The 20,812-nt window shown below is 52.7% G+C and overlaps 1 protein-coding gene across 1 annotated transcript in view; it reads right to left on the minus strand.

Annotated features, from left to right (window-relative positions):
- Positions 1 to 1,303: 1,303 nt before the first annotated feature.
- LOC137535630 (oocyte zinc finger protein XlCOF7.1-like) overlaps positions 1,304 to 20,812 on the minus strand; it is a 63,412-nt gene continuing 43,903 nt past the window's right edge. Inside the window, exon 5 of the mRNA XM_068257488.1 lies at positions 1,304 to 5,019. Coding sequence (XP_068113589.1) covers positions 3,608 to 5,019 — 1,412 coding nt within the window. The 3' untranslated portion in view covers positions 1,304 to 3,607. The remainder of the gene's footprint in view (positions 5,020 to 20,812) is intronic.

Raw genomic sequence — 20,812 nt, forward strand, 5'->3', positions numbered from 1 at the left:
TTACAGATCAGCAGCGCTGGGTATCCTGCCTGTACCTGTGTTTGCCCCTCCCACTTGGCATGGATTGAGAGGCAGGGGGAAGGTTACAGATCAGCAGCACTGGGTATCCCGCCTGTTCCTGTGAATGCCCCTCCCACTTGGCATGGATTGGGAGGCAGGGGGAAGGTTACAGATCAGCAGCACTGGGTATTCCCACCTGTTCCTGTGTTGGCCCCTCCCACTTGGCATGGATTGGGAGGCAGGGGGAAGGTTACAGATCAGCAGCTCTGGGTATTCCCACCTGTTCCTGTGTTGGCCCCTCCCACTTGGCATGGATTGGGAGGCAGGGAGGACGTTATAGATCAGAAGCACTGGGTATCCTGCCTGTTCCTGTGTTTGCCCCTCCTACTTGGCATGGATTGGGAGGCACGGGGAAGGTTACAGATCAGCAGCGCTGGGTATCCTGCCTGTACCTGTGTTTGCCCCTCCCACTTGGCATGGATTGAGAGGCAGGGGGAAGGTTACAGATCAGCAGCTCTGGGTATCCCGCCTGTACCTGTGTTTGCCCCTCCCACTTGGCATGGATTGGGAGGCAGGGGGAAGGTTACAGATCAGCAGCACTGGGTATCCCGCTGGTTCCTGTGTTTTCCCCTCCCACTTGGCATGGATTGGGAGACAGGGGGAAGGTTACAGGTTAGCAGCACTGGGTATCCCGCCTGTTCCTATGTTGGCCCCTCCCACTTGGCATGGATTGGGAGGCAGGGGGAAGGTTAGAGATCAGCAGCACTGGGTATTCCGCCTGTTCCTATGTTGGCCCCTCCCACTTGGCATGGATTGGGAGGCAGGGGGAAGGTTACAGATTAGCAGCGCTGGGTATCCTGCCTGTTCCTGTGTTTGCCCCTCCCACTTGGCATGGATTGGGAGGCGGGGAAAGGTTACAGTTCAGCAGCGCTGGGTATCCCCGCCTGTTCCTGTGTTTGCCCCTCCCACTTGGCATGGATTAGGAGGCGGGGGAAGGTTACAGATCAGCAGCGCTGGGTATCCCGCCTGTTCCTGTGTTTGCCCCTCCCACTTGGCATGGATTGGGAGGCGGGGAAAGGTTACAGTTCAGCAGCGCTGGGTATCCCCGCCTGTTCCTGTGTTTGCCCCTCCCACTTGGCATGGATTAGGAGGCGGGGGAAGGTTACAGATCAGCAGCACTGTATATTTTGCCTTTTGCAATGAATAGCACATTGATTATGGTGTATTTGGGTGTGATGTATACAGTATATAGTGTAAATCAATATATCCTCTATCCCCGCAGTCCATAAAAAACGGACAAATCTGAGGAATCTAACATGAGTTTATTTTCAATCTGGCAGCGAGCTTTAATTGGACAATCCAAATGTATAAAATTAAAGGAACACTATTGATTAACTTTTATTTCCCCTGGGATTGAGAGAGTTCCTGAAGTGCTGGCAAATAATGATGAATACAATTCACTTGCTTATCTCTTTTGCTCCTTTTTTTACTGTATCAAATTCCTTTAACTCTAATCTGATGACAGAATGAGCCATGATGGGAGGGGGGATTCCCTCACAGTGCATCTGTTAACCGTGCTAGTGTGTGTGAGAGAAAGCGGTGTCCTGTGTTTTTGACTGGAGTGTCTGAAGAGAGCAGACTTGTTATAAATATTTGTAATTGTCTCTGACACCACAGCTTTTCATACTTTAATTTGCTTTCAGAAAACAATACTCTGTAGTCTGATATGCAAAAAAATCATTGGTTGTGCATTGAAGCAGACACCAGTTTTGATAATTATTTGTCCCAATAGAGCTAAATCCTACACACAATGAATTACAGCTTTCACCTCTGATATTTAACATGAAAAGTAGAAAAATGTACTTAGACATTATTTGTACATTGTCATTTCTTTAAAGAGCGCTAAGTCTGTTTTCATTATGTAGAAAAAGGCCCTCCACAGGCTTCAAACTTGCCTATGTCTGTTTATTTGAGCAGCTGAACACACACTACATGTTACGGGTTCACTGCCCCTTCCTCAGGTGTAGCCACCACCCACTAAGAGTCTGTTTTACAGAACACAGATACAGTGCGCAAACTGCCCATGTTACAACTCACACAATTATAAAAATAAGCTCAGCTTTGCGCTTTCATAGATCCCAGACTCTGAGAATGGGGACAGCTGATTCTGTGCCTCCAGACATTTCATAGATCCCAGACTCTGAGAATGGGGACAGCTGATTATGTGCCTCCAGACATTACATAGATCTCAGATTCTGAGAATGGGGACAGCTGATTCTGTGCCTCCAGACATTTCATAGATCCAAGACTCTGAGAATGGGAACAGCTAATCCTGTGCCTCCAGACATTACATAGATCCCAGACTCTGAGAATGGGGACAGCTGATTCTGTGCCTCCAGACATTATATAGATCCCAGACTCTGAGAATTGGGACAGCTGATTCTGTGCCTCCAGACCTATCATAGATCCCAGACTCTGAGAATGGGGACAGCTGATTCTGTGCCTCCAGACCCTTCATAGATCCCAGACTCTGAGAATGGGGACAGCTGATTCTGTGCCTCCAGACCTTTCATAGATCCCAGACTCTGAGAATGGGGACAGCTGATTCTGTGTCTCCAGACCTTTCATAGATCCCAGACTCTGAGAATGGGGACAGCTGATTCTGTGCCTCCAGACATTACATAGATCCCAGACTCTGAGAATGGGGACAGCTGATTCTGTGCCTCCAGACATTACATAGATCCCAGACTCTGAGAATGGGGACAGCTAATCATGTGCCTCCAGACCTATCATAGATCCCAGACTCTGAGAATGGGGTCAGCTGATTCTGTGCCTCCAGACCCTTCATAGATCCCAGACTCTGAGAATGGGGACAGCTGATTCTGTGCCTCCAGACCTTTCATAGATCCCAGACTCTGAGAATGGGGACAGCTGATTCTGTGCCTCCAGACCTTTCATAGATCCCAGACTCTGAGAATGGGGACAGCTGATTCTGTGCCTCCAGACCTTTCATAGATCCTAGACTCTGAGAATGGGGACAGCTGATTCTGTGTCTCCAGACCTTTCATAGATCCCAGACTCTGAGCATGGGGACAGCTGATTCTGTGTCTCCAGTCATTTGAAAAACTGTTGATATGTTGGAAATAATCGATCTGACAGTAAATCTGTCAGAAAATTGCATCGTGTGTACCTAGCATTTAACTTGTCAGAAATGGCTTGAGGCCTCTGCATTGTGAAATTCGGGACATTTAAGATGGAAAATACTGTACAATCATCTTGTATCTATCTAGTATTACCCTGGAAAAAATCACTGGTAAAACCACAATGTGACTGAGGGGGCAATAGTGAGAATTGGAGGACAACAGAGATTCTTACAAAGGTGGCCACTGGAAGAAACAGGAAGGGTCACAAGAAAGATCAGACAAATTGGCTGCTTTACTTTGGGAAGGAAAACATAATGGAAAACTAGAAAGAAAATGTTGTATTTTGAACACGATTGATGATAAATTTAACTCACCCCCCCCCTCCCCCTCCCACCGGAGTGTGTAAGACGTGGGACATCATTCACCATATGTGAAAGCGGGAGTCTATAGTAGGAAGATGGTTATTATGGGATTGTTTGAAGTGTTGCTGGAAGGTTCTCTTGTGGACGTACAGCTGGGATTTTATCCTGGAGATCTTCCAGCAGTCGGAGGGAAAGGTGAGTTCTCCGGTGTGTGATGAGGTTGGAGCTGTTGGAAAAACATTTACCGCATTCTGGACAGGAAAATGGTTTCTCCCCCGTATGAACCCGCCGATGGCGGAGTAGATGAGGGTTGCTGGTGAAGGTCTTCCCACAGTCCTGGCATGCAAACGGCCGCTCTCCAGAGTGAGTGCGTTGATGCTTGAGAAGATTGGAGTCCTGGTTAAACCTTCGGCCGCACTCAGCACATTCAAACGGTTTCTCACCAGTGTGGATCCGCAGGTGGCGAACCAGGTGAGGGTTTCTGGCAAAGCGTTTGCCACACTGCAGGCAAGCAAAGGGCTTTTCCCCCGTGTGAGTCCTCTGGTGCATGAGCAGGTTGGAACTGCTGGAGAATAATTTTCCACAGTCTGTACATTTGAAAGGGCGTTCACCAGTGTGAGTCCGCTGGTGGCGTGTAAGGTGTGGACCACACGAAAAGCACTTTCCGCACTCTAAACACATAAAAGTCTTGTCCCCAGAAGCCTGGACACTTGAGGTGCCTGTCCCGCAATTATATAGCAGCCCTGGAGAATTGCTGGCTATCTGTGGTGGGGCAACGTCCCAGGGGCTTAGCTGACCTGCAGAGTCCTCGGTATATGTATTTAGTGCAGAGATGTAGAGGTTAGCGGAAAAGTTCTCATCAGTGAATACTGAGCTGGGCTCTTCTTTAATATTGGTGGACATATAGCCTGTTGGGCCATTTGCTGCAGGAGTGTAAAAGTCACTAAGGTCGGCTTCTTCACATAAACTGGATTCCTCCTTAATACTGGTGGATGAATAAAGGGTAGTATTTATGGACTTATAAATATTAGCATCAAGAAGATCTTCTTCATTTGGCTCCTCTTTAATGACTCTAGTTGTATACTCTGAAGGATCAATGCTTGTTGGAGCATCAAGCGTCCTCTCCTCAAGTGAGTGTGGTGGACCGATGCCATCACATGTAAAATGCACAGGACTTATAGTCATATAAAGGCCAGTACTTGCCATAGTGTCATCTACATGAGCATAGAGCTCTTCCTTGTGGGCCGGATCTGTGGGTGTATAAATGTCGAGAAAGGTTTCATCACATGACTGAAGATCTTCCATAGGAACGTTCTGAACAAGATTAGTCTCCATTACATTTCCCCTTTCTTCCAGCACACCATTCATGGTGTTTCTTTGCAACATGGCTGTCTTGGGACTGTACAAAATTTCACCTTCCTGATGACCATTAATTCCAGGGGTAAGGCAATCTGTGGCGCTGTGATGTTCTTCACAAATGGAATATTTGGCGATACATCTGGTTGGTGGTACATCTGGAAGGAACAAAGAAACAGTCATAAAAGGTTACGTGAAAGAAATATGTAGAGGTCAATGAAAGTGATTTTATTTTCACAACACTGCAGGTTTTTCTAAAGAAAGCTGAGAACTATTAGAGATGCTGCAACTATTAGATTGTGAGCTCCTTGTCCTTACACTATGATGGAGGTGTGACTATGGTAGGGATTAGATTGTGAGCCCCTTGTCCTTACACTATGATGGGGATGTGACTATGGTAGGGATTAGATTGTGAGCCTCTTGTCCTTACACTATGATGGAGGTGTAACTATGGTAGGGATCTTGAAGGCATTCAGCGCTTCAGGCATAGTAACCTCTTAGATTGGTTGGGGAGTCCACACACAGTACAGTTGTGATTGGATGTACAATTGATACAATCTGCGATCTCATATAGAGATGGGGTTGATGCCACCAATCCCCATTAGGATGCGGATACGCAAATGTAACTTTAGCTACTCCTGTAGGAAAAAAATCAATATCCTTTCTAGAGATGGCAAAATGTAACAATATCGATGCAACAGTTATTGTAATGTTATCTTAGGAAATGCGGGACTCTTTGTGGAGATTTTAGAACAAGCACTCCGACAAACCATTTGTAATCATTTATTTTATAGGAAAATAATACATAATATGAATACAGAAAATGAACAGATTGCTATAATAAAATAGTAGGCATTGAAAGTGAAAATGACCGGATAATGTCTGACGCAGTCTGTACAATGACGTTTAGCACTGAAAGTGTAGGTCAAAACAGAAGTTAGAAAGTTCTGTGGGTAATAGTCCTGCGGTAAATATCCAAATCCTTGATGGTGTATGGGTTGGCAATGGAAGAACCCCCAAACAGAGATGGGCAGTCTTTGTGTCCAGCAATGTAACCCTCTCTCTGCTGGAGGCTGGAGATGGTAATCAGAGATGGGCAGCCTGTGTGTCCTGCAATGTAACCCTCTCTCTGCTGGAAGGTGGAGATGGTAACCAGAGATGGGCAGCCTGTGTGTCCAGCAATATAACCCTTTCTCTGCTGGAGGGTGGAGATGGTAACCAGAGATGGGCAGCCTGTGTGTCCAGCAATGTAACCCTCTCTCTGCTGGAGGGTGGAGATGGTAATCAGAGATGGGCAGCCTGTGTGTCCAGCAATGTAACCCATTCTCTGCTGGAAGGTGGAGATGGTAACCAGAGATGGGCAGCCTGTGTGTCCAGCAATGTAACCCTCTCTCTGCTGGAAGGTGGAGATGGTAACCAGAGATGGGCAGCCTGTGTGTCCAGCAATATAACCCTTTCTCTTCTGGGGGTGGAGATGGTAACCAGAGATGGGCAGCCTGTGTGTCCAGCAATGTAACCCTCTCTCTGCTGGAGGGTGGAGATGGTAATCAGAGATGGGCAGCCTGTGTGTCCAGCAATGTAACCCTCTCTCTGCTGGAGGGTGGAGATGGTAATCAGAGATGGACAGTCTGTGTGTCCAGCAATATAACCCTTTCTCTTCTGGGGGTGGAGATGGTAATCAGAGATGGGCAGCCTGTGTGTCCAGCAATATAACCCTTTCTCTGCTGGAGGGTGGAGATGGTAACCAGAGATGGGCAGCCTGTGTGTCCAGCAATGTAACCCTCTCTCTTCTGGGGGTGGAGATGGTAATCAGAGATGGGCAGCCTGTGTGTCCTGCAATGTAACCCTCTCTCTGCTGGAAGGTGGAGATGGTAACCAGAGATGGGCAGCCTGTGTGTCCAGCAATGTAACCCTCTCTCTGCTGGAGGGTGGAGATGGTAATCAGAGATGGACAGCCTGTGTGTCCAGCAATATAACCCTTTCTCTTCTGGGGGTGGAGATGGTAATCAGAGATGGGCAGCCTGTGTGTCCAGCAATATAACCCTTTCTCTGCTGGAGGGTGGAGATGGTAATCAGAGATAGGCAGCCTGTGTGTCCAGCAATATAACCCTCTCTGCGCTGGAGGGTGGAGATGGTAATCAGAGATGCGCAGTCTGTGTGTCCAGCAATATAACCCTTTCTCTGCTGGAGGGTGGAAATGGTAATCAGAGATGGGCAGTCTGTGTGTCCAGCAATATAACCCTCTCTCTGCTGGAGGGTGGAAATGGTAATCAGAGATGGGCAGTCTGTGTGTCCAGCAATGTAACCCTCTCTCTGCTGGAGGGTGGAGATGGTAATCAGAGATGGACAGCCTGTGTGTCCAGCAATATAACCCTTTCTCTTCTGGGGGTGGAGATGGTAATCAGAGATGGGCAGCCTGTGTGTCCAGCAATATAACCCTTTCTCTGCTGGAGGGTGGAGATGGTAACCAGAGATGGGCAGCCTGTGTGTCCAGCAATGTAACCCTCTCTCTTCTGGGGGTGGAGATGGTAATCAGAGATGGGCAGCCTGTGTGTCCTGCAATGTAACCCTCTCTCTGCTGGAAGGTGGAGATGGTAACCAGAGATGGGCAGCCTGTGTGTCCAGCAATGTAACCCTCTCTCTGCTGGAGGGTGGAGATGGTAATCAGAGATGGACAGCCTGTGTGTCCAGCAATATAACCCTTTCTCTTCTGGGGGTGGAGATGGTAATCAGAGATGGGCAGCCTGTGTGTCCAGCAATATAACCCTTTCTCTGCTGGAGGGTGGAGATGGTAATCAGAGATAGGCAGCCTGTGTGTCCAGCAATATAACCCTCTCTGCGCTGGAGGGTGGAGATGGTAATCAGAGATGGGCAGTCTGTGTGTCCAGCAATATAACCCTTTCTCTGCTGGAGGGTGGGGATGGTAATCAGAGATGGGCAGCCTGTGTGTCCAGCAATATAACCCTTTCTCTGCTGGAGGGTAGAGATGGTAATCAGAGATGGGCAGTCTGTGTGTCCAGCTATATAACCCCTTCTCCGCTGGAGGGTGGAGATGGTAATCAGAGATGGGCAGTCTGTGTGTCCAGCAATGTAACCCTCTCTCTGCTGGAGGGTGGAGATGGTAATCAGAGATGGGCAGCCTGTGTGTCCAGCAATGTAACCCTCTCTCTGCTGGAGGGTGGAGATGGTAATCAGAGAGGGACAGCCAGTGTGTCCAGCAATATAACCCTCTCTCTGCTGGAGGGTGGAGATGGTAATCAGAGAGGGACAGCCAGTGTGTCCAGCAATGTAACCCTCTACCTGCTGGGGGGTGGAGATGGTAATCAGAGATGTGCAGTCTGTGTGTTAAGCAATATAACCCTCTCTCTACTGGAGGGTGGAGATGGTAACCAGAGATGGGCAGTCTGTGTGTCCAGCAATATAACCCTTTCTCTGCTGGAGGGTGGAGATGGTAATCAGAGATGGGCAGTCTGTGTGTCCAGCAATATAACCCTCTCTCTGCTGGAGGGTGGAGATGGTTACCAGAGATGGGCAGTCTGTGTGTCCAGCAATATAACCCTCTCTCCGCTGGGGGGTGCAGATGGTAATCAGAGATGGGCAGTCTGTGTGTCCAGCAATATAACCCTTTCTCTTCTGGGGGTGGAGATGGTAATCAGAGATGGGCAGTCTGTGTGTCCAGCAATGTAACCCTCTTTCTGCTGGGGGGTGGAGATGGTAATCAGAGATGGGCAGTCTGTGTGTCCAGCAATGTAACCCTTTCTCTGCTGGAGGGTGGAGATGGTAATCAGAGATGGGCAGCATGTGTGTCCAGGAATATAACCCTTTCTCTGCTGGAGGGTGGAGATGGTAATCAGAGATGGGCAGTCTGTGTGTCCAGCAATGTAACCCTCTCTCTGCTGGGGGGTGGAGATGGTAATCAGAGAGGGGCACAGTCTGTGTGTCCAGCAATATATCTGTAACGATTGTGGAATTCTTTCCGTGGTCAGCGCACAGGATGCGTGCTGACACTGCGGAAATCCTCCACAAGCGTATAATCTGAGAGAACCCAGCAAAAGGTGCAATGCACCTGTAGAGGGGAATTCCTGCCGGTAGATGGAGCCGTGCAGTGCAGAGGAAAAGATTCTCTGCACAGCCACAGATGCCAATAGGAATTGTACGAGGGGAAGCAATGCAGGGCAAGATAGCCCTTAAAGAGAGAGAGCACAGCGACAGGGTGTATGTGTGTCCACCAATCTAGTCGCCATCCAGCAACGATGAACCCACAACCGTGAAGATCAGGTGGGAAAGCAATCGCAAGAGATGGCGATTGCTAACAGCGACACTAGACTGAATAAGCACAGAGAAGGAATGTATGTATGTCCACCAATCTCGTCGCCAACCTGCGACGATGAACACACAACAGTGGAAACCAAGTGAGAACGCAATCGCAAGAAAAGCGAATGAGAATGAGCACAGGGACAGAATGTATGTGTGTGCACCAATCTAGTCGCCAACCCGCGACGGTGCACACACAACAGCAGAAACAAAGTAGGAACGCAATCGCGAGAGAGGCGATTGCCAGAAGTGACACAAGACTGAGCAAGACAGAGCACGACAGTAGCAAAGGCACAGCAAACAACAATGAGAAGATAAGGAAAATAACAAACGCTAGCTAAACGCGAACACCGCACTCATTCGCAAAAGCGGACGCGTTTACGGCACGGTCTCCGCACGATAAGCGCAACAGAGACAAGCACGCCACCCTAACTAACCAACGCCACACAAACACGAAATAGAGAACGCGAACGCTTGCTTAACGGTTACCCCAACGAGCCTACAGCAAGCGTTCGTATCAGACAAGACAGAGAGAAGGAGCAACCAGCAGCAACCGCAGCTCTGGCCTGCACTCCCAGACAGAGTTCAAAAGGAACCACCGCTGCTACCGCTAGAGCGAGTGCGATCCAGACAGACAAACGAACAGAAACAGGAATAGGTCAGATGAGATCCACCACTCTTCCGCCAGAGCGAGTGCGATCTAGGTTTAGGGACAGGACAGGAAGGATCCACTGCTCTTTCCGCCAGAGCGAGTGTGAACCAACTACAGAAACAGAGCTAGCAGGATCCACTGCTCTTTCCACCAGAGCAAGTGTGATCCAAGTACAGAAACAGGCTAGCAGGATCCACTGCTCTTCCCGCCAGAGCAAGTGTGATCCAAGTACAGAAACAGAGCTTAGTAGGATCCACTGCTCTTTCCGCCAGAGCAAGTGTGATCCAGGCTCTGGAGCAAACGATTCACCATCGCCAACCGCTGTCGACAGTGCAATCGCAAGGACAAACAGAAGACAGAACAGGCAATACAAATAATACAACCTGACTGTAATAGAGGGATGCCTAATGCAGTCCCCAGGAATACTCTAAGATAATCTTTAGCAGACAATAGCAAGGTTGACACTCCAGGAGTGTTTCAACAGTAACAAACCATGATGACCAGCAAAGGATTGTGGGATCACATGGTATTTATGCTGCAAGCCTTCAAGGGAGGCGACTAGGAAATTTGCATAATCAGTATATGCAAATTCCTCAGCAGAGCAGGTCTGAAGCTTGCAAAGCAAAGACAGGTCTCTTATCCAGAGACCTGCACCCCACAGAGTCAAGGAATGGTCAAACAGCTGTCTGCCTGTGCAGCCAGCTGAGCGGATCATTACATTAACCCTCTCTCCGCTGGGGGGTGGAGATGGTAATCAGAGATGGGCAGTCTGTGTGTCCAGCAATATAACCTTCTCTCTGCTGGGGGGTGGTGATGGTAATCAGAGATGGGCAGTCTGAGTGTCCAGCAATATAACCCTCCCTCTGCTGGAGGGTGGAGATGGTAGTCAGAGATGGGCAGCCTGTGTGTCCAGCAATATAACCCTCTCTCTGCTGGGGGATGGAGATGGTAATCAGAGATGGGCAGCCTGTGTGTCCAGCAATATAACCCTCTCTCTGCTGGGGGATGGAGATGGTAATCAGAGATGGGCAGCCTGTGTGTCCAGCAATATAACCCTCTCTCCGCTGGAGGGTGGAGATGGTAATCAGAGATGGGCAGTCTGTGTGTCCAGCAATGTAACCCTCTCTCCGCTGGGGGGTGGAGATGGTAACCAGAGATGGGCAGTCTGTGTGTCCAGCAATGTAACCCTCTCTCCGCTGGAGGATGGAGATGGTAACCAGAGATGGGCAGCCTGTGTGTCCAGCAATGTAACCCTCTCTCTGCTGGAGGGTGGAGATGGTAATCAGAGATGGGCAGTCTGTGTGTCCAGCAATGTAACCCTTCCTCCGCTGGGGGGTGGAGATGGTAATCAGAGATGGGCAGCCTGTGTGTCCAGCAATGTAACCCTCTCTCTGCTGGGGGGTGGAGATGGTAACCAGAGATGGGCAGCCTGTGTGTCCAGCAATGTAACCCTCTCTCTGCTGGAGGGTGGAGATGGTAATCAGAGATGGGCAGCCTGTGTGTCCTGCAATGTAACCCTCTCTCTGCTGGAGGGTGGAGATGGTAACCAGAAATTATACCTCCACCCCTAGCAATCGGGCCACTTGCCTTAGCGAGAGAATATGGCATTTTCTCCAATTTTTTCCTGTCACTGTGGATATCCAACATACGATATAAAAAACAACATTTTAGACTCAGTCATTATGCGCTGAACCCACAGATAGAAACATTCTTGTTTTACCACCTTCCCTGTCTATGGAATTGATATCTCAGGGTGTGAACCAGTTATCCGAACCATTAACCTCCCTGACGGTAATCCTGAGCGGAGCTAGCTAGCTGCTGTAGTCTCAATGCAAGTCAATGGAGGGCATCGGGAGCTTTTACTCACCTCCTGGGGGATCCAGACGTCGGTGGCCATTCTCCTTCCTGTCCTCTGAGGCTCTGAGTCACTCTGTTGAGATCACCGTCATTGATCTCACCAAAGTGTTACAGCACCACCCGGTGGATGGGGGTAAAACTGCAGCACTGGAGCCCAGGGAGGTGAGTGAGAGGTAGGGCTGCTGCTGGCATTCTGGCAGCATGATTGTTTCCTGATTTTAGGGTCTGAAATGTTCAGAAAATACCTCAAAATCTGGAAGTAATAATACCGCCAGGGAACGAAGCTCGCAGTGGGCGGGCGCAACGCGTCAATGGGCGGGGTCACGTCCCGTCCTGTGTACTGAGCACCTCACTCCAAGCTGACAAGTGCTGGGAGGACCGAGTGGACGCTGAATCGCCGCTCCCCGCTGATTGACGCAGTGTGGTTGAGTGCTGCGAAGAAGAAACAGCAGTCTGGAGACTCAGCCGAGACCAAGAGCTGTGGGATTAGCACTGGGCGCCCAGGGACTGGTGAGACACTTGACTGGCAGCGCTGCCAACTGTGCATACAAGGCTTGCTTTGGCTGCTTATGTCTGTGCATAGACCGGAACTAACAGCATTGTAATGTCGGCTTACCATCTAACTGACTACAGCAATTGTCTAAACCCCTCTCCACCACTCTGAAGAAAATCCGGATTGTGTGGTACCGGTACCAGTGTGGATGTGATTGGGTGACAGTTTGCTGGGTCATGAGTGAGGAGCGCTCCACAGGCTGTTTTTAAGTGATTTTAATGTGTTCAGGGACCTTTTGCATTTTTGGAGACTGTACTTAATAAAGGCATATAATTGAAATGGGAAACCCTAGAGCAGCTGGTTTGAATTTTTCTTCCTTAACCTGTAAAAAGGCGCATTGACCTTGTTGCATTGCGAATCGTCAACAACTGCACCCGAGCGGGTCTGAAATATTCATCAAGTGATGATGGCACCATATGGAATCATATATAGCAGAGCTGAATTAGGGGACAGTGAATTCCAGGCAATGTGCAGGAAGGTGGTTCTGGACAGCCAGACATTTATGATCGCTGATCTGGTTTCTGGCCTCTGGACTCTCCTGATCCATCCCTAAGGATATGAGATGCTTCAGGGTTTATGGCACTTTCAGTAGGGAAGGATAAGCAAACAACCGTTTCCCCCAGAGCAGAGGCCTGGGCTCAAGGAAACACTGTGTTTTTTTTGCAAAGAGGCTCAGAGACGACGTATAGTATAGCTCGGATACTTACCCAGGGGGTTCCTCCCGCCCCATAAACACGTCTCAGTCCCGCGCCATCCCCCCGTGGTCTGCCGTTCAGCCTTAGCTCCGTTATCAGCTTCAGTGATGTCAGTCCAAGACTACTGCGCATCCGAGGGAGGTCTGCTCATGCACGGGAGGCCTGCTCATGCACGGGAGGTCTGCTCATGCACGGGAGGCCTGCTCATGCACGGGAGGCCTGCTAATGCACGGGAGGCCTGCTCATCCGAGGGAGGTCTGCTCATGCACGGGAGGTCTGCTCATCCGAGGGAGGTCTGCTCATGCACGGGAGGCCTGCTCATCCCAGGGAGGTCTGCTCATCCGAGGGAGGTCTGCTCATGCACGGGAGGCCTGCTCATCCGAGGGAGGTCTGCTCATCCGAGGGAGGTCTGCTCATGCACGGGAGGTCTGCTCATCCGAGGGAGGTCTGCTCATCCGAGGGAGGTCTGCTCATGCACGGGAGGTCTGCTCATCCGAGGGAGGTCTGCTCATGCACGGGAGGTCTGCTCATCCGAGGGAGGTCTGCTCATGCACGGGAGGTCTGCTCATGCACGGGAGGCCTGCTCATGCACGGGAGGTCTGCTCATGCACGGGAGGCCTGCTCATGCACGGGAGGCCTGCTCATCCGAGGGAGGTCTGCTCATGCGCGGGAGGCCTGCTCATCCGAGGGAGGTCTGCTCATGCACGGGAGGCCTGCTCATGCACGGGAGGTCTGCTCATGCACGGGAGGCCTGCTCATGCACGGGAGGTCTGCTCATGCACGGGAGGCCTGCTCATGCACGGGAGGCCTGCTCATGCACGGTAGGCCTGCTCATCCGAGGGAGGTCTGCTCATGCACGGGAGGTCTGCTCATCCGAGGGAGGTCTGCTCATGCACGGGAGGCCTGCTCATCCGAGGGAGGTCTGCTCATCCGAGGGAGGTCTGCTCATGCACGGGAGGTCTGCTCATCCGAGGGAGGTCTGCTCATGCACGTTAGGCCTGCTCATGCACGGGAGGTCTGCTCATGCACGGGAGGCCTGCTCATGCACGGGAGGCCTGCTCATGCACGGGAGGCCTGCTCATCCGAGGGAGGTCTGCTCATGCACGGGAGGTCTGCTCATCCGAGGGAGGTCTGCTCATGCACGGGAGGCCTGCTCATCCGAGGGAGGTCTGCTCATGCACGGGAGGTCTGCTCATCCGAGGGAGGTCTGCTCATGCACGGGAGGTCTGCTCATCCGAGGGAGGTCTGCTCATGCACGGGAGGTCTGCTCATGCACGGGAGGCCTGCTCATGCACGGGAGGTCTGCTCATCCGAGGGAGGTCTGCTCATGCGCGGGAGGCCTGCTCATCCGAGGGAGGTCTGCTCATGCACGGGAGGCCTGCTCATGCACGGGAGGTCTGCTCATGCACGGGAGGTCTGCTCATGCACGGGAGGCCTGCTCATGCACGGGAGGCCTGCTCATGCGCGGGAGGCCTGCTCATGCGCGGGAGGCCTGCTCATGCACGGGAGGCCTGCTCATGCACGGGAGGCCTGCTCATCCGAGGGAGGTCTGCTTATCCGAGGGAGGTCTGCTCATCCGAGGGAGGTCTGCTCATGCACGGGAGGTCTGCTCATCCGAGGGAGGTCTGCTCATGCACAGGAGGCCTGCTCATCCGAGGGAGGTCTGCTCATCCGAGGGAGGTCTGCTCATGCACGGGAGGCCTGCTCATCCGAGGGAGGTCTGTTCATGCACGGGAGGTCTGCTCATGCACGGGAGGTCTGCTCATGCACGGGAGGCCTGCTCATGCACGGGAGGTCTGCTCATCCGAGGGAGGTCTGCTCATGCGCGGGAGGCCTGCTCATGCACGGGAGGCCTGCTCATGCACGGGAGGTCTGCTCATCCGAGGGAGGTCTGCTCATGCACGGGAGGCCTGCTCATGCGCGGGAGGCCTGCTCATGCGCGGGAGGCCTGCTCATGCGCGGGAGGCCTGCTCATGCGCGGGAGGCCTGCTCATGCATGGGAGGCCTGCTCATGCGCGGGAGACCTGCTCATGCGCGGGAGGCCTGCTCATGCACGGGAGGCCTGCTCATCCGAGGGAGGTCTGCTCATGCACGGGAGGCCTGCTCATGCACGGGAGGCCTGCTCATGCACGGGAGGTCTGCTCATCCGAGGGAGGTCTGCTCATGCATGGGAGGCCTGCTCATGCGCGGGAGGCCTGCTCATGCACGGGAGGCCTGCTCATGCACGGGAGGTCTGCTCATGCACGGGAGGCCTGCTCATGCACGGGAGGTCTGCTCATCCGAGGGAGATCTGCTCATGCACGGGAGGTCTGCTCATCCGAGGGAGGTCTGCTCATGCACGGGAGGTCTGCTCATGCACGGGAGGCCTGCTCATCCGAGGGAGGTCTGCTCATGCACGGGAGGTCTGCTCATGCACGGGAGGCCTGCTCATCCGAGGGAGGTCTGCTCATCCGAGGGAGGTCTGCTCATGCACGGGAGGTCTGCTCATCCGAGGGAGGTCTGCTCATGCACGGGAGGTCTGCTCATCCGAGGGAGGTCTGCTCATGCACGGGAGGTCTGCTCATCCGAGGGAGGTCTGCTCATGCACGGGAGGTCTGCTCATCCGAGGGAGGTCTGCTCATGCACGGGAGGTCTGCTCATGCACGGGAGGTCTGCTCATGCACGGGAGGCCTGCTCATGCACGGGAGGTCTGCTCATCCGAGGGAGGTCTGCTCATGCGCGGGAGGCCTGCTCATCCGAGGGAGGTCTGCTCATGCACGGGAGGCCTGCTCATGCACGGGAGGTCTGCTCATGCACGGGAGGTCTGCTCATGCACGGGAGGTCTGCTCATGCACGGGAGGTCTGCTCATGCACGGGAGGCCTGCTCATGCACGGGAGGCCTGCTCATGCGCGGGAGGCCTGCTCATGCACGGGAGGCCTGCTCATGCACGGGAGGCCTGCTCATCCGAGGGAGGTCTGCTCATGCATGGGAGGCCTGCTCATGCGCGGGAGGCCTGCTCATGCACGGGAGGCCTGCTCATGCACGGGAGGCCTGCTCATGCACGGGAGGCCTGCTCATGCACGGGAGGTCTGCTCATCCGAGGGAGGTCTGCTCATGCATGGGAGGCCTGCTCATGCGCGGGAGGCCTGCTCATGCGCGGGAGGCCTGCTCATGCGCGGGAGGCCTGCTCATGCACGGGAGGCCTGCTCATGCACGGGAGGCCTGCTCATGCACGGGAGGTCTGCTCATGCACGGGAGGTCTGCTCATCCGAGGGAGGTCTGCTCATGCACGGGAGGTCTGCTCATCCGAGGGAGGTCTGCTCATCCGAGGGAGGTCTGCTCATGCACGGGAGGTCTGCTCATCCGAGGGAGGTCTGCTCATGCACGGGAGGTCTGCTCATGCACGGGAGGTCTGCTCATGCACGGGAGGCCTGCTCATGCACGGGAGGCCTGCTCATGCGCGGGAGGCCTGCTCATGCGCGGGAGGCCTGCTCATGCGCGGGAGGCCTGCTCATGCACGGGAGGCCTGCTCATGCACGGGAGGCCTGCTCATGCACGGGAGGTCTGCTCATGCACGGGAGGTCTGCTCATCCGAGGGAGGTCTGCTCATGCACGGGAGGTCTGCTCATCCGAGGGAGGTCTGCTCATCCGAGGGAGGTCTGCTCATGCACGGGAGGTCTGCTCATCCGAGGGAGGTCTGCTCATGCACGGGAGGTCTGCTCATGCACGGGAGGTCTGCTCATGCACGGGAGGCCTGCTCATGCACGGGAGGCCTGCTCATCCGAGGGAGGTCTGCTCATGCGCGGGAGGCCTGCTCATCCGAGGGAGGCCTGCTCATGCACGGGAGGCCTGCTCATGCACGGGAGGTCTGCTCATGCACGGGAGGTCTGCTCATGCACGGGAGGTCTGCTCATGCACGGGAGGCCTGCTCATGCACGGGAGGCCTGCTCATGCACGGGAGGCCTGCTCATGCGCGGGAGGCCTGCTCATGCACGGGAGGCCTGCTCATGCACGGGAGGCCTGCTCATCCGAGGGAGGTCTGCTCATGCATGGGAGGCCTGCTCATGCGCGGGAGGCCTGCTCATGCACGGGAGGCCTGCTCATGCACGGGAGGCCTGCTCATGCACGGGAGGCCTGCTCATGCACGGGAGGCCTGCTCATGCACGGGAGGTCTGCTCATCCGAGGGAGGTCTGCTCATGCATGGGAGGCCTGCTCATGCGCGGGAGGCCTGCTCATGCACGGGAGGCCTGCTCATGCACGGGAGGCCTGCTCATGCACGGGAGGTCTGCTCATGCACGGGAGGCCTGCTCATGCACGGGAGGTCTGCTCATCCGAGGGAGGCCTGCTCATCCGAGGGAGATCTGCTCATGCACGGGAGGTCTGCTCATCCGAGGGAGGTCTGCTCATGCACGGGAGGTCTGCTCATCCGAGGGAGGTCTGCTCATGCACGGGAGGCCTGCTCATCCGAGGGAGGTCTGCTCATGCACGGGAGGTCTGCTCATCCGAGGGAGGTCTGCTCATGCACGGGAGGCCTGCTCATGCACGGGAGGTCTGCTCATGCACGGGAGGCCTGCTCATGCACGGGAGGTCTGCTCATGCACGGGAGGTCTGCTCATGCACGGGAGGCCTGCTCATGCACGGGAGGTCTGCTCATCCGAGGGAGATCTGCTCATGCACGGGAGGTCTGCTCATCCGAGGGAGGTCTGCTCATGCACGGGAGGTCTGCTCATGCACGGGAGGTCTGCTCATCCGAGGGAGGTCTGCTCATCCGAGGGAGGTCTGCTCATGCACGGGAGGTCTGCTCACCCGAGGGAGGTCTGCTCATGCACGGGAGGTCTGCTCATCCGAGGGAGGTCTGCTCATGCACGGGAGGCCTGCTCATGCACGGGAGGTCTGCTCATCCGAGGGAGGTCTGCTCATGCACGGGAGGCCTGCTCATGCATGGGAGGCCTGCTCATGCGCGGGAGGCCTGCTCATGCACGGGAGGTCTGCTCATCCGAGGGAGGTCTGCTCATGCGCGGGAGGCCTGCTCATGCACGGGAGGCCTGCTCATGCACGGGAGGTCTGCTCATCCGAGGGAGGTCTGCTCATGTGCGGGAGGCCTGCTCATGCACAGGAGGCCTGCTCATGCACGGGAGGCCTGCTCATGCACGGGAGGTCTGCTCATCCGAGGGAGGTCTGCTCATGCACGGGAGGTCTGCTCATGCACGGGAGGTCTGCTCATCCGAGGGAGGTCTGCTCATGCACGGGAGGTCTGCTCATGCACGGGAGGTCTGCTCATGCACGGGAGGTCTGCTCATCCGAGGGAGGTCTGCTCATGCACGGGAGGCCTGCTCATCCGAGGGAGGTCTGCTCATGCACGGGAGGTCTGCTCATCCGAGGGAGGTCTGCTCATGCACGGGAGGTCTGCTCATGCACGGGAGGTCTGCTCATGCACAGGAGGCCTGCTCATGCGCAGTAGCCCCTGACTGGCATCGACTGAGGCTGATAATGGAGCTAAGGCTGAACGGCAGAGGGCAGGAGGACGGCGTGGGACTGAGACATGTTTATGGGGCGGGAGGAAGCCCCGGGTAAGTATTAGAGCTTGAGTATTCTTCCTCTCTGAGCCTCTGTAAATGGATACTCTGAATCATGCTTTTCGTGCTCGATTTCGTGCAATTGTTAAGGTGGCGCAGGCAAATATGTGACACCCCCTACCCCACCTCTTGTTCCCCCCTCCCCATGCCTTTAGATTGTAAGCTTGCCAGGGCAGAGCTCTCTCACCCTTTTGTCTCTTTGAATTTGTTATGCAATGTATATTAATCATGTTACTCTTGTCAATGTAATTACCAATTCTGTATTTTACATTGATTCTGTATTTTGTCACCAATTTATTTTACTGCATTTTGTCTGTATTATTATGTACAAAAGTAAAAGCCACTGCACCAATGATGAGGAAATGATGTGCTGAAATCACCTCTGGAGCCACAAGTGTCATGCAAAATACTCCATACGATCCGCACCATCAAAAAGTGTATCTTTATTTATAGCTCATAAAAACAATTAAAATCCATCTATGGGTTTGTGCAAAATAGATGACGCACAGGCGTTTCTGGCCATCATAGGTCCTTTCTCAAATCATGACCAGCCCATAATGTTGTCTAGTTCATACAATAGTTCATTTAAGGTCTCAAAGAGGACCACATAGAAAACTGCAGGATTTGCATACATGCATATTCATGTTCCCAAACCTCCAATAGAAAGCCACAGAATAGTACATTCCAAACAAACATCCAAAGTTGTTATTTATATAATGTATATCATCTCCTGGTGTTAACACACATTTTATCCACAATATGGATACTCACCAACTGCCTCACATGTATAAAATACATGTGGGAAAAGCAGGATATACTCCAGGATCACAGTATCCAATTGCAATGTGGCCTACAGCGTCCGCCATAGGACTATATCCAATCACTGGGAGGAAGTCCGACACACCCCTCTCTCCACACTGGCTAGTCATGTGCGCTGCGGCGAAGAAAAAACATCGCTGTATACCAAAGCTTCCGTATCTGAATACGGAAGTAGCTAAAGGGAGCGCCCAATCCCGAGAGACATGCCAAGGCTCCCAGCCAATCAAAAATGGAGCGACAGCGTCCGCCTAAAAGACCGCAGCAGAACGCCAACCAATCTGGGAACAAAAGAGAGTGGCCAATGCAGACAGCGCCTACGCCGTCCGCCCAGGAAGACTGCACAGTCATCCAATAGCTAAGCCGCCGATGACGTCCGCTAGCTGTAGTCTATAGAGACCCGTGATAATATCACGTGTCTCTGGCTCCCTATCCCGCGCCGTCCGCCTCTAAGGGCGAAACAAACATATAATGGGGCAATCAGAATGTCCCTATTCAAATTAGCCATGTGGAGAGCAGGAGATTCTCGGACCTCCCCACAGCATCAGAATATATACAATCAGAGAACATAAGATGGATATCCGTAGAACGGATAAGTGAGGACGGGGCACACATAACATATGACCAACAATAAAAAGCAACAATAATAAGAAAAATGTGACCCCTTACCAAACCTAACCAATGTACGGTGGCCATCTATGGAGAAAAACAAACAATGCATAAAGCACCTTAAATCACAGCAGTCAGGTCGTAGTCTCTATTTAGACCCTTTGGGTTCACAAGTCTCCAACTTATTGATCCAATAAAATTCCCTCAAGGCTAGCAATTTTTGTCTATCTCCCCCCCTACGCAAGTGGGGTATCCCTTCAATCACCTGAACCCTTAGTTGTGCTAGAGAGTGGTTTTTGTTACAAAGGTGTTCAGATACAGTTAAATCCCTATTTTTGTTCCTAATATTGGATTTATGAGAAGCAATACGGTCCTTAAGGGGTTGGGTCGTCTTTCCCACATACCCCAAGCCGCAGGGACATTTTAACAGATAAATCACATATCTGGATTCGCAATTATAGAATCCTTTCATCTTATATCTAGTCCCTCGGCTTGGGTGGGTAAAGACGTCCCCCCTGACCATATAGCTACACAGATGAATATTTAAGCATGGATAGTTCCCATTCCTCTTATTAGTTATAATTTCCACCGGGCCCACATCATTTTTAACTACCTTGTCTCTTAGTGATGGAGCTTTTATAAATGAAAGAAGAGGATAATCATGAAACTCTTTTATGTTCTCTGATTGTATATATTCTGATGCTGTGGGGAGGTCCGAGAATCTCCTGCTCTCCACATGGCTAATTTGAATAGGGACATTCTGATTGCCCCATTATATGTTTGTTTCGCCCTTAGAGGCGGACGGCGCGGGATAGGGAGCCAGAGACACGTGATATTATCACGGGTCTCTATAGACTACAGCTAGCGGACGTCATCGGCGGCTTAGCTATTGGATGAC

This window comes from Hyperolius riggenbachi, chromosome 10 (assembly GCF_040937935.1).
Source record: "Hyperolius riggenbachi isolate aHypRig1 chromosome 10, aHypRig1.pri, whole genome shotgun sequence".
NCBI classification, from domain to species: Eukaryota; Metazoa; Chordata; class Amphibia; order Anura; family Hyperoliidae; genus Hyperolius; species Hyperolius riggenbachi.